We start from the raw sequence: 13107 nt of genomic DNA on the forward strand, positions 1-13107 counted from the left end.
TGGGCCACTTCATGCCCGCTGGCGCCATACATGGACAGGACTGTCTGCATACAGCGCTCACCCTTTTCACACAGAAAGGGGGACTGTGCCAACTTCTTGATCCTGTCTCAAAACCAATAAGCCTCAAAGAATTTAGTAAGAAAAGACAATATAGTCTCCTTTGCCCCTTCCTCCAACCCATGAGGCTTTGGGAACAATCCCTGGTAGTGTGTCTCCACTGGAGTCATAGTATCAGAGATGATGCAGAAGCATAGGGCTCTCATGTGGATGACCCTGCCCTCCCATGGATCCGCTAGGACAGTGGCTCTCAAACCTTTTTTACTGGTGACACCTTTCACATAGCTCGCCTCTGAGTGTGACCCCTCCTTATAAATTAAAAACACTTTTTATATATTTGACTCCATTATAAATGCTGAAGGCAAAGCTGGGGTTCACAGCTCATAACCCCCAGGTAATAACCTCGTGATCCCCTGAGTGGTCCTGACCCCCAGTTTGAGAACCCCTGCCCTAGGATCTTCCAGATCCCTGGGGATTCATCAGATTTGAGGGAGGGACCTAAAACAAGAGTGTGGGATGCAAGGCAGATTTAGAGTTAGTGGAGCCCTGTGTGTAGCTTCATTTTTGCCCCCACCCCACCCCTCAGGACCCAGCCAAGAAAAGGAACATTCTCTCATCTCCATCCTGTTTTTCATTCTTTTTTTCTTCATCCTCCTCCTGTATTATAAATAATAGGAAGTAAATGAAAATAAAGTGAGGTACCTTGATTGGGGCAAGGGTTTGGGGTGCAGGAGGGGGTGTGAGGATCAGGCTCTTGGAGGAAGTTTGGGTGTGGGGTGTGTGCTCGGGGCTGGGGCAGACGGTTCGGGTGTGGGAGGGGGTGAGGGGTGCAGGCTCTAGGAGGAAGTTTGGGTCTAGGGTGCAGGGTCTGAGCTGGGGCATGGTGTTGGAGTGTGGGAGAGGTCAAGGAGGCAGCACTGACCTTGGGTGGTGTGGCTCCCAAAGTGACTGGCACACCCCTCTGGCAGTGGCTGCTTTGCAGGTAGGGGTCTCTGCACACCGCTGCCCACAGGCACCGCCCCCACAGCTCCCATTGGCCACAGTTCCTGACCAATGGGAGCTGTGGAGTCGGCACTCAGGGAGAGGCAATGTGTGGCGACACCCCCCCCCTCCAGGGGCCACAGGGATATGCCAGCTGCTTCTGGGAGCCATGCAGAGGGAGACAAAGTGGGCAGGGAGCCGCCTTAGCTCTGCTGTGCTGCTGCTAGGACATCTCTGTGTGCCCCTTGGGAGGAGGGGGGCAGCAGGTCTCCGTGCGCTGCCTGGGGCGGGGACAGCATGTGGAGCCGCTTTCCCCCCGCCAGGGGCACACAGAGATATGCCGGCAGCCAGCCGCTTCTCGGAGCAGCATGGGGCCATCAGCCACAGAATGCAGAGAGCCTGCCTGCCTGAGCCCTGCTGTGCCGCTGTCCAGGACTCAGGGGCAGGTTGTCAGATGAGATTTGTCCTGCATTTTGGGAGGCGGGGAGGCTGTCATTGGGGGCCCCAGGCCACAGCACTGTTTGTTCCATGGTAATTCCGCCTCCGGTGGGATGACCTCTTCAAGGAGATCCTTGTAGTGATTTCCTCCCCCAGGAAATTTCCCATGGACTTATTTGTACAAGAGAATGATCTTGGCCATTGATTTTAAAAAGACCACTTACAGAGTAAGTTGATACTGTGGAAGTAGAGCAAGAACTGACAGGGATTTCAATTAAAAAACAGTCACCTTTGTGAACAAGAGTCAGGCTAGCTGTAACCCTAATAACACGAGATATGTAGAAGCGAGGATTGTGTGAGGTGAATGGGAAAGAACTGTGTGAGAAGTTGTTGCGACCTTGTGTCAATAATGAGGAATGTAGACTGTCGTCTAAATAGAAGTGAGAAAAATAAGATATCAAGATGGCCTATGTATAAACAAAATGCCACTGTTGCTTATTACTGTATGTCACAAAAAGTATAAATGCTTTCTGTAATTGTTTACCTGGAGAGAGACCTGCCTAGGAGGGGGAAACCCTGTGTCCTAGTGCACTCCTTCCCTCTATGCAATTGTAAAGAGAAAATAAAGTATTTGATTTTGCTGCACCCAACCAAAAAGCGAGAACTGAGTTTTTCTCCTACACTACTGAACATGAGTAAGGATGACAACTGAGCCCTTCAACACGCAATTCCAACGTACATTTGCTTTCTTCCCTACCGGAATCTTGTCATTTATTAGCCTGCAGCAGAGCGTATTATTAACAGTGCTTTATATACATGAGATCTCATTCCATTCTCGCACTGGTTTTACACTTCACTGACTGCAGTAGAGTTACTCTTAATTTACACCTGGGTCAGCAAGGTCAGAATTGCCCAACTTGCTACACACACACTCAGGCTATCCCCTGCCGCATTCACAGCCCTAGCTTTCTCAATTTGCCTAATCCACCTTTTTAGTTAAGAGCCAGTCTCTGTAGACAAGAAGCATGTTTTGCCTCAGGTTCTCAGATCAAAGAAAGCTGGGTAAGACCAATGGGATCCTCAAAACATCAGCTATGAAGAGTGATTTCATGCAGATTTGACACTTGGTTGTGATCTTGTTTTGTATCAGCATCTAACTACTATTTTAATTCCTACTAATATTGTATTTGCTATTATAGTTTTACCTTTTACTTTTTGGCCAAGAAGTGTTCTTTCTGGCATCAGCCTATTGCCTGTATAAGCCAGAACGTTACTTTGATCCAGAACCTAAAATAGCTGCAAAACATAGAGCTCTTTGTGGTAGTAGTTAGTGAGCCAGAGTATGAGAGGAATCAGATCTGGACACTTCAAGCACTAGTGGCAGTCTCCCTCCGTTTCCTGAATCCTACCATTATTTATGTACACATGGCAATATATGGCCCTGAAAGCAACAGCATGTATTTGGAAACTTCACAGACTGCAGCTAGCAACTGGTACATATGTTAAGTCTGAAGATGAAGAAGCACTGTTAATACACTGCATTGGCAGGCACCAGCTTGCTGTGAGTCTAGCCTCCATTCCTAGAGATCTTGCAAAATGCTGTGCACCTTCTATAGTCTGTGAGTTGAAAGTATAGAGTGACTCAGCAGTTATGCATCCAGAACCTTTCTCGGTTAGGCCCTTATTATGCAGTACAAATCCAGGAATTACCACACATTTCTATAAGGGAGCCTACCTTATTGGCACAACTCGTGCACCAGCAGATTCTACAAACTTCACATATGAAGCAGCAATGTAGGATCTTCCATACTTACGAAATGTTTTAAAGCGAGTTTTCTGTGCCAATATCCCTAAAGGGACCAGGAAAGAGAGACGATTGGTACTATACAAATTGCAATAAATATAGTCCAGAGGCAGCAAATTAAATCAAAATCTCCCATTCCCTTCACTAACTGATTTGAGACATAAATCATATTAAGTAGTGTTATATCTATTGGTGTACAATGAACTATGAGAAAATTGGAAAAATAGTGGTGTCAAATAAAAGCATTTCAACGGTGTGAACTTTAAATTCCCTGCCTTAGTCTGATTAGTGCCACAACTTTCTTTAAATATATTTTCTATATTCAAATTTATTTTGAGCTTAAGTAAAGTGTTTCTAATATACCATTATTTATTATTTGTGTCATAAACAGATAAGTAAGAGTTAATAGAACAGAAGTACTTCATATCTCTTTTGTCGGTAAAGGGTAAAGAAGATTGATGAGCCTGGCTGTCACCTGACCAGAGGACCAATCAGGGGACAGGATACTTTCAAATCTTGAGGGAGGGAAGATTTTGTGTGTGCTGTTAGTGTTTGGTTGTTGTTCTCTCTGGGTTCTGAGAGGGACCAGATGTGCAACCAGGTTTCTCTCCAATCTCTCCGATACAGGCTCTTATAAGTTCAGAATAGTAAGTACTAGGTAGATAAGGCAAGTTAGGCTTATGGTTGTTTTCTTTATTTGCAAATGTGTATTTGGCTGGAAGGAGTTCAAATGTGTATTTGTACTTGTATACTCAGGCTGAGAGGGTATTCCCAGTGTCTATAGCTGAAGGACCCTGTAACTTATTCCATCTTAAATTTACAAAGATAATTTTTACTGTTTTTTCCTTCTTTAATTAAAAGCTTTTCTTGTTTAAGAACCTGATTGTTTTTTATTCTGGTGAGACCCCAGGGGAGTGGGTCTGGATCCACCAGGGAATTGGTGGAGAGAAAGGAGGGAAGGGGGAGAGAGAGGTTATTTTCTCTCTGTGTTAGGATTACTTTCTCTCTCAGGGAGAGTCTGGGAGGGGGAGAGAGAAGGAGGGAGGAAGGTGGATTTTCCTCTGTTTTAAGATTCAAGGAGTTTGAATCACAGTGATCTTCCAGGATAACCCAGGGAGGGGAAGCCTGGGAGAGGCAATGGTGAGGGAAAGGGTTTACTTTCCTTGTGTTAAGATCCAGAGGGACTGGGTCTTGGGGGTCCCTGGGCAAGGTTTTGGGGGGACCAGAGTGTACCAGGCACTGGAATTCCTGGTTGGTGGCAGCGCTACAAGTACTAAGCTGGTAATTGAGCTTAGAGGAATTCATGCTGGTACCCCATCTTTTGGATGCTAAGGTTCAGAGTGGGGGTTTATACCATGAAAATTTGTATAACGTTATTGGCCAGCAGAGCACTTCAATGCAAGATGCATTTCCAAAGATTTTAAAATCAAATGCCTTGCGACCACAGTCTAATCCCTGTAGTTGGACCCTGGTCTCACACAGTCACAAAGAATTAACAGAATCCCATATTAGTTCAGGAGTCTGCCTACTCCAATTGGATTGCAAAGTTGGGGCCACAGTTATATGTATCAGAGGTGAGATGACAGATCGTATACATTACTTACTGCATGTCCAATGAATATGTTGCAGGTTATTTTCACAGGCAATATTTTAGAATTTTCCATTTTTACCTTTTTGTGGACTATTTCTATTTTCAAAATTCAAAAATACCTAACTGAGATATTAAAATTGTATCTTAAATATTAGCCATATGAAAACCTACAGTAACATCTATTTGAATTCTAGAACTAATACTGTTTTAGGCCCTAATCCTTCAGACAGTTACGCATGAACTCAACTTTAAGTATGTCAGTAGTCCCAATGAAACCAGGACTACTTATGTGCTTTAAATTAAGCACATGTATGTTTGCATGATTTGGGCCTTAGGGAATATCTTGTTATGAAAATTTACACAATGATAGTTGGACATTTTCTAAATGTTACATTAGAACTTTTTCTAGACTGTTGTATAACTATTCCGCATGACTCACTGTATTACAGGTTGTGAAAACTTGTGAACCCCACACTGTGTTATCCAAAACACCAGGCCAGAGTCTCAGGTTGTGTAAACTGATCTAGCTCCATTAACTTTTGTATGGATGTCTGACTCCAGCCTGTCTTTTGGGGGTGGATTTTTTTCACTGAAAGTGAAAAAAGGTATTTTGCAGACTAAATGCTCACTATTTACTTAAGATATTGAAAGCAAAACTCACTGAGATACTGACCAGAACTCATAACAAACAAACCATCTCTGAAAAAAATTGATTGTTTTAAAAACCAATACCTGTTCTTATTTCAAAAGGGACAGATGGGCTGTGCTGAAAAGGTGTGAAATAAATCTAGAATCTTGAATGACTTTGAGCCTCATTTCCCCATCTGTAAAATGGAGATAATTGTAGGTCCTTACCGGCGGGGGAGGGGGGGGCAGCCTAAGAGAGAGTATTAGGGCTTGTCTACACTTACTGGGGGATCAGCGAACAGTGATTGATGCATCGGCGCTCGATTTAGCGGTTCTAGTGAAGACCCACTAAATCAACTGCAGATTGCTCTCCTGTCGACTCCTGTACTCCACTGGATCAAGAAGAGTAGGGGGAGTTGACGGAAGAGGGTCTCCAGTTGACATTGTGTAGTGTGGACTCCGCGGTAAGTAGATCTAAGCTAAGTCGATTTGAGTTACGCTATTCACGTAACTCAAATTGTCTAACAGATCGAATTTCTCCTGTAGTGTAGACAAGACCTTAGATAGAGAAAATAAAGACCTATCCCTGATGGATAAGTGCAAGCTTTACTGTTATTGCTGAGGCAGACACCATCATAATTCAAACAGTGAGAAGATGGCTCTTTATTGACACAATGAAGCTTTATACTCAGGATGCCAACACCCCACAGAGCTGTCAGAGCAGGTAGGGGAAGTGGTTTTGAGGAAGGATAAGGTATTTTTACCTTATTTTAATGCATTCCTCCAACTGACCCACTTGTGTTAACATCTGCCTAACCATCCTCTGCTCCCTCTCTCCTTCCTGGTTACAAGGGTGTTTATTGCTCAACCTGCCTCTGTACACCACTGCCTACACAAAATCACACCTCTGTTACAGTCAGTAACTGGGGTTTCAAGATGCCTCTATGCCCTCCCTCCACCTGCATTTTCTTCTATCCTTGTCGCTCCTCTTCTTACCAATGATGGGTCTCTCGTTGCTGTTCCTCAGGTTGTTCTGCATCACAACCAAGGCCAGAGAATTGCAGCAGAGCAGGAGTAGAAGGCCCAGTGAGGACCGTAGCCCTGGGTAGCTCAGCATGGTCCCTCACCCACAGTTCAGTCCTTGTCCTCTGCGAGCTCTACAGGTGTATGTGTCCTGAGCACACAGCACAGGGTTGGCAGGTTTGTGTAATTTTGGGTGGTTCCCAGAATGGGTCCAAGTCCTGCCCATCCCCACATTCCCCCCCCCCCACCTGCCTAAGGCTCAAGAAGGGAGTTTGGGTGCGAGAGGGAGTTTGGGTGCTGGGAGGGGCTCTGGGCTGGGATAGGTGTTGGGATGCCGGAGGGAATGCGGGAGTGGGTTTGGGTGCTGGGTGTGGGCTCTGGCTGGGACAGAGGGTGGGGTGTGGGAGGGCGTGTGAGGCCTGGGGCTGGGCCTGGGATGAGGTGTTTGGGGTGCAGCAGGCAGGCTGCCCTGGGGCTGGGGCAGGGGCCCAGAAAGGAGGACTCCCTCCAGTCCTCTCCCTGCTGGCAGCAGCGAACTCCAGAGGTGGGGTCCCCCTCCAGGACAACACTCACTCAAGCTCCCCTAGGCTGCTGCTCAGGAGGTCCAGCCAGGATAAGCCCCTCACCCCTTGGAGTTGACTCGGAGTCACCTGCCAGAGGGAGGGTACCATGCACCTCCTCCCTCTGCCCCCCACTGGCGCAGCAGCTCCCAGGGCCAGCCTTAAGGAAAATGGCACCCTGGCCAAACTTGTGTTATGGTGCCCTTTGAGTTTATATATGTAGTACTTTCATTACAGGGTGTTGGGGGATGGGGGGGGCTGCAGTGAAAACTCTAGGGTTTTTCGTGGATAACTTAGAGATTAGCTATTGATTGCACTGTACACACACAAATCCAGAGATATTTCCATCAGAAATAATTTAATTTGTATAATTTACATATAGGGAAAGCAAGAAAAATGCTGCTTGAGAACTTGGTAGAGTCAAAATTCAGTGATACAAACTTCTGAATTTAGCTTGTTACAAATGGATTAGTGAATTGATAGTTAAATCAACAAATCCTTTTTGGTTTTAGGATATTTATCTTGTATATCTTGACGTGATATTGACACTTAGTGGTTTTTGCTGTTTTGTTGTAATCATATTTGTACCTGGATATGACAGCCACAGTGTGGGTGAGGTAATATCTTTAATCGGACCTACTTTGGTGAAAGAGACAAGCTTTCGAACTCCACAGAGCTCTTCTCCAGGTCTGTGAAGCTCAAAAGGGCTTATTTCTTTCACCAACCAGTAGTCCGTACAAAGATATTATCTCACATACCTGGTCTCTCTGTTTGTGTTTTAGCAGATTTAAAGCTTGAACTCTTTGAATTCAACTTCTGCTGTCATTAAAAAATTATTTGATTTACCCCACAAAATTTCCCACAACTGTGAAAATAAAAAATTATAAAAAGACAAAAAAGCTTAAAAATGAGCAATTTATATTACACATCAAAGTTATAAAAAAAATAAAAAGTGCATTCTATCAAACTTATTTCTAAGCCAGAGCAGCAGAGTTGAAGTGTGTGTGGGGTGAGGGGAGATGGGGCAGAGCCTATAATCCCAATACAGTTATTTCTCAGGCCTGGTCTACATTACGCGTTTAAACCGAATTTAGCAGCGTTAAATCGATTTAACTCTGCACCCGTCCACACAACAAGGCCTTTTATATCGATATAAAGGGCTCTTTAAACCAATTTCTGTACTCCTCCCCGACGAGAGGAGTAGTGCTGAAATCAGTATTGACATGTTGGATTAGGGTTAGTGTGGCCGCAAATCGACGATATTGGCCTCCGGGCGGTATCCCACAGTGCACCATTGTGACAGCTCTGGAAAGCAATCTGAACTCGGATGCATTGGCCAGGTAGACAGGAAAAGCCCCACGAACTTTTGAATTTCATTTCCTGTTTGCCCAGCGTGAAGCTCTGATCAGCACGGGTGGCGAAGCAATCCCAAATCCAGAACGAGCTCCAGCATGGACCATGCGGAAGATACTGGATCTAATCGCTGTATGGGGAGACAAATCTGTTCTATCAGAGCTCCATTACAGAAGACCAAATGAGAATGCATTTGAAAAAATCTCCAGGCTGTGATAGATAGAGTCCACAGCACAGTACTGTGTGACAAGCGTAACAGAGAGCCAAAGAATCAACTGGATGGTCATGGAGGGAGGGAGGGGGTACTGAGGACTCCAGCTATCCCACAGTCCCCTCAGTCTCCGAAAAGCATTTGCATTCTTGGCTGAGCTCCCAATGCCTGAAGGGTCAAAAACATTTTCCTGGGTGTTTCAGGGTATATGTCGTCAATTTACACCCTACCCCCCCAAAAGAAAAGGGAAAAAAAAGTTTCTCACCTTTTTTCAGTGTCACCCTACGTCTACTGCATGCTGCTGGTAGACGGGGTGCTGCAGTGCTGAACAGCAGCATCTCCTTCCCAGTGGCAGATGGTACAATATGACTGATATCCATCATCATTATCAGCCCGTGAATGCTCCTGGCTGGCCTTGGTGAGGTCGGCCAGGGGTGCCTGGGTAAAAATGGCAATGACTCCTGGTCATTCCTGGCAGATCGTACAGAACGGCTGGTAACAGTCCTCATCATAGCAACTGGAGGCTCAGCTCCAACAGCCTCCCCCCTTTCATGTCTAAAGAAAAGATTCTATACTGCCTGGACTATCATAGCAGCAGGAGGCTGGGCTCCTCTCCCCTGTCACCGTTTAATGTCCTGCCTGGACTATCATAGCAGCGGGAGGCTGGGCTCCTCTCCCCCAACACTGTTTAATCTCCTGCCTGGACTATCGTAGCAGCTGGAGGCTTCCTCCACCTCATTTTATCACACTAAAAAGTCAGTGCTCCTTATTCCTGCATTTTTTATTACTTCATCACACAAATGGGACGACACTGCCATGGTAGCCCAGGACGGTTGAGGGAGGAGGGAAGCAATGAGTGGGGTTGTTGCAGGGGCACCCCCTAGAATGGCACGCAGCTCATCATTTCTGCAGGATCTCTGGGGCTCTGACATGGAGCAGCTGTGCTCTCTGGTTCTCTAATACACTTGCCCCATATTCTGGGCAGGACTGACTCTATTTTTAGACAAAACATAAAAAAGGGAATGACCCAGGGAGTCATTCCCATTTTTGTCCATGCGCCCCTGGCCAACCTCAGTGAGGCCAGCCAGGAGCACCCATGACAGCAGCAGATGGTACAGAACGACTGATAACCGTCATCTCATTGCCAATTTACAATGGCATGGCAGACAGTGCAATAGGGATGGTAACCGTCTCTGTTACCGTGCAAAGGCAAATGAATGCTGCTGTGTAGCACTGCAGTACCGCGTCTGTCAGCAGCATCCAGTACACATACGGTGACAGTGACAAAGGGCAAAACGGGCTCCATGGTTGCCATGCTATGGCGTCTGCCAGGACAATCCAGGAAAAAAGGGCGCAAAATGATTGTCTGCCATTGCTTTCACGGAGGAAGGATTGAGTGACGACATGTACCCAGAATCACCCGCGACACTGTTTTTGCATTGGGATCTCAACCCAGAATTCCAATGGGCGGGGGAGACTGCGGGAACTATGGGATAGCTACGGGATAGCTACCCACAGTGCAATGCTCCAGAAATCGACGCAAGCCTTGGTACATGGATGCACACCGCCAAACTAATATGCTTAGTCTGGTGGCTTGCACTCGACTTTATACAATCTGTTTTACAAAACTGGTTTATGTAAAATCGGAATAATCCCATAGGATAGACATACTCTCAGGGCGCCAGCTATTTGGTGCACTTGCTGTTTGTTTACCTTTCCCATCCTGGTCCCAGGCTGCCTCCAGCAAGCAGGGGAGGGTGAGGGAGAGCTCAGCAGGCAAGGGAAAACCCTGGCAGAAAACTGGGGAGGGGTAATGTGACCCAGTCTATGCCCGCCCCGGTATGTCACCTCTCTGCAGGGAAGGGATGGGGATGGGAGCAGGCAGGCTGCAGCAGTGCCCCTGCTTAGCGTGGTGCTCACTGTGAGGAGCTCAATGTGCGCTCCAGTCCTGCTGGCAGTGCCAGGGGAAAGAAAAAGCCCTTCACTCGACAAGTGGGGCTCGTAGTGGGGCAAGGGAAGGGGGTGGGGGGGACCTGGACCTGCTCTACATTCACACACAACCTGAGAGCAGGTCTGCTCCAAGTCCCCTGTCAGCCGGAACACACACAGACAAGCTGCACACACACTTCTACTTCAACCCCGCTCCCTGCACCAACCTCAGCTACCCATCCCAGACAGCAGTTTGGGACACAGCACAGCCTGCCCCATTCACTCCCCATGGTTTCTACAGGGGGCCCTCTGGCCCGGGAGAGTGGGGAGCCCCCCGGGCACTCACCTCTGCTGCTGCTCCCACCAGAGGAGTTCCCTGAGAGTGAGTGCCTCAAGCTGCAGCTTGGATGTGTGTTTTTTTTCTCTCCCTTCCTGACCGTGGCTGGACTGGCAGGCATGCTTCCCCTTCTTAAACCCAGCTGGCTGGCTGCAGGTAAAGTCATGTGGGCCCTATCAAATGTGCCTCCATCAGCACGTCGCACTGGGCAACTGCTCTTATCACTCTGGGCAGTGGCCAGCAAGGGAGCGCAATGCAGAGCTGCAGGGAGCAGCCGTCCACTGCCCAGGGTAGGCAGGGACGCTCTAGGGGAGGCGTGCCAGGGCAGAAGGTGGGACTGGGGGAGAGACCTGGCCCCAAACATTGGTGGAATGGTCCCTGGGCCCCTGAATTTGCTGGAGGCCGGGCACCATGGGTGCATACAACTCACCGCCCCTCAGTGCAGAGCTGCCATATTAACATCTCAGTAAAATCTTCTGTAAGATTAGATGATCAATGGTACTGCTCAGGCCGCTTCAGCAGCAGCAAGAGGCTCTTAAAAGGTACTTACGGTGTTGTCAATGTCAATGAACAGAATCATTTTAAAACTACAAAGCCAACATGGAAATAAAAATCTTTGTTTTCTCACCCCCAATTTCTCACCCCTGCACAATTTTTCTTGTTCTCCTGGACACCTTTAATCTATAGTCGATAACTTTTAAAACATCTTAACCTTCAAATTGTGATCAAAAGAATTTTTCATTATACTTTCTTGTCAGAGATTCAGCTTGCGGCCTGATACGATAATATCCTCAGAGAAAGGAACTTTTGAAAGATATTTCTTCTTGTTTATAGGAAAATAGAATACTTACCATACCTGGCAACTTGTACAGTGCACAGCTACACTATGCTATACAACTCAAATTCTAAACTACTGGGAAAAAATGTTTTTCCGGTGAGAATTGGAAACTGATGCTCTTTAGAATATTGCTTTAATTTTAGATCTTTGGAAAGCAACTCCATCAAGAAATTGTTTGAATTAACTGAAAATGTAGCGCTTTCCTATGAAAACAAAACTTTGTATTGTATCTATTTTACCTGGCAGAAACAAAATCTATTCTCAGTGATAAATATTCAGCCCTGCATACTTCATTTGGGTCACATGCCTGTAAACTAAACTAAATTTGGCTTTAAGAGGTGCTAGGCTTTGGTTTTGTTTAACACTAGAGTGCTGAACTACAATTGTAACCATTCAGTTAAAAAAAACACCTCAAACTTATGTTAAATGGTATTGCGAATGCATTACAGGTATTGGCACCTCCACTGTGGTGTGGGTGTGATTTATTTTTCTCATGGGACTCTTATTTGTTTTTTAATGGTTACGCCTATGGTATCACAACAGATAGGAGTACAGATAGGAGACTTAGGAGTAATTTGATTTGAGTCTTACCTCATCAGTGAGTTTTGTAAGATGGGTAGAAGGGCTATTATTTTACACCCACGGAAGGAAGAGGAGGAACTTTGAATTGCCAAGTACTCATATCTTCTTCTACTGTGATTGAAGCAGGAGTGCCTCTACAAAATACCAGCTTTCTATAAAATGCTGATGCACATATAATTTGCTACTGACTGTCAGCAAACTGTAATGTAAATTGTTTTTATAGTTTTATACATGTTATAATACCTTTGTATTAAAAAAGAAGTAAGCTTAATATAACATTCTAGGTAGATCATGCAGTCTCGTTTGTCTGTCATAACTTTTTATTAATTAAAGATTAATTTACTATGTCAAACATTACTTATTATTTATTCAGGATCAGGTTAATATTGAAAGAACCAGGCTAAAGATTCTGGCTGAGTATGCCAGAATGGGTGACCAAATTTCTGAATCCTCTTTTTGACACTTCTCTTATGTACATACTTCGTGTGACAGCGTTTGCATTACAAAGACAGTCCGTATTTTGCAGTACCACATTTCCAGAGGAGAAGTCACACTTTTCCAGTAATGTTCAATACAAAGTCTTGCTGCTAACAGTAAAAGGAAATTAATTTGTTGCTCTGTTTGAAATGTAGAGCCTCTCCTGGAGCATTAAGGAAGCAGGTAAGCTCTAGGAAGCTGGCATTTTGCGATAAGATGAATCTCTTTACTAATTTCCTCCCACAGAAGCAAGAGGGCACAACTACCACATGTGCAAGTATGTTCCTCTTTTCCCACAA

At 45.7% G+C, this 13107-nt stretch overlaps 1 protein-coding gene across 1 annotated transcript in view; it reads right to left on the reverse strand.

The window, feature by feature from the left end:
• Positions 1-10936, reverse strand: part of LOC115646818 (gamma-glutamyl hydrolase-like) — a 28119-nt gene extending 17183 nt beyond the window's left edge. The window contains exons 1-3 of the mRNA XM_030553166.1: positions 10921-10936; positions 6495-6672; positions 3212-3326 (exon numbers count right to left, since the gene is read on the reverse strand). Coding sequence (XP_030409026.1) covers positions 3212-3326; positions 6495-6615 — 236 coding nt within the window. The 5' untranslated portion in view covers positions 6616-6672; positions 10921-10936. The remainder of the gene's footprint in view (positions 1-3211; positions 3327-6494; positions 6673-10920) is intronic.
• Between the last annotated feature and the right edge of the window lie 2171 nt (positions 10937-13107).

The sequence above is a fragment of the Gopherus evgoodei genome, chromosome 2, assembly GCF_007399415.2.
Source record: "Gopherus evgoodei ecotype Sinaloan lineage chromosome 2, rGopEvg1_v1.p, whole genome shotgun sequence".
Classification (NCBI taxonomy): Eukaryota; Metazoa; Chordata; order Testudines; family Testudinidae; genus Gopherus; species Gopherus evgoodei.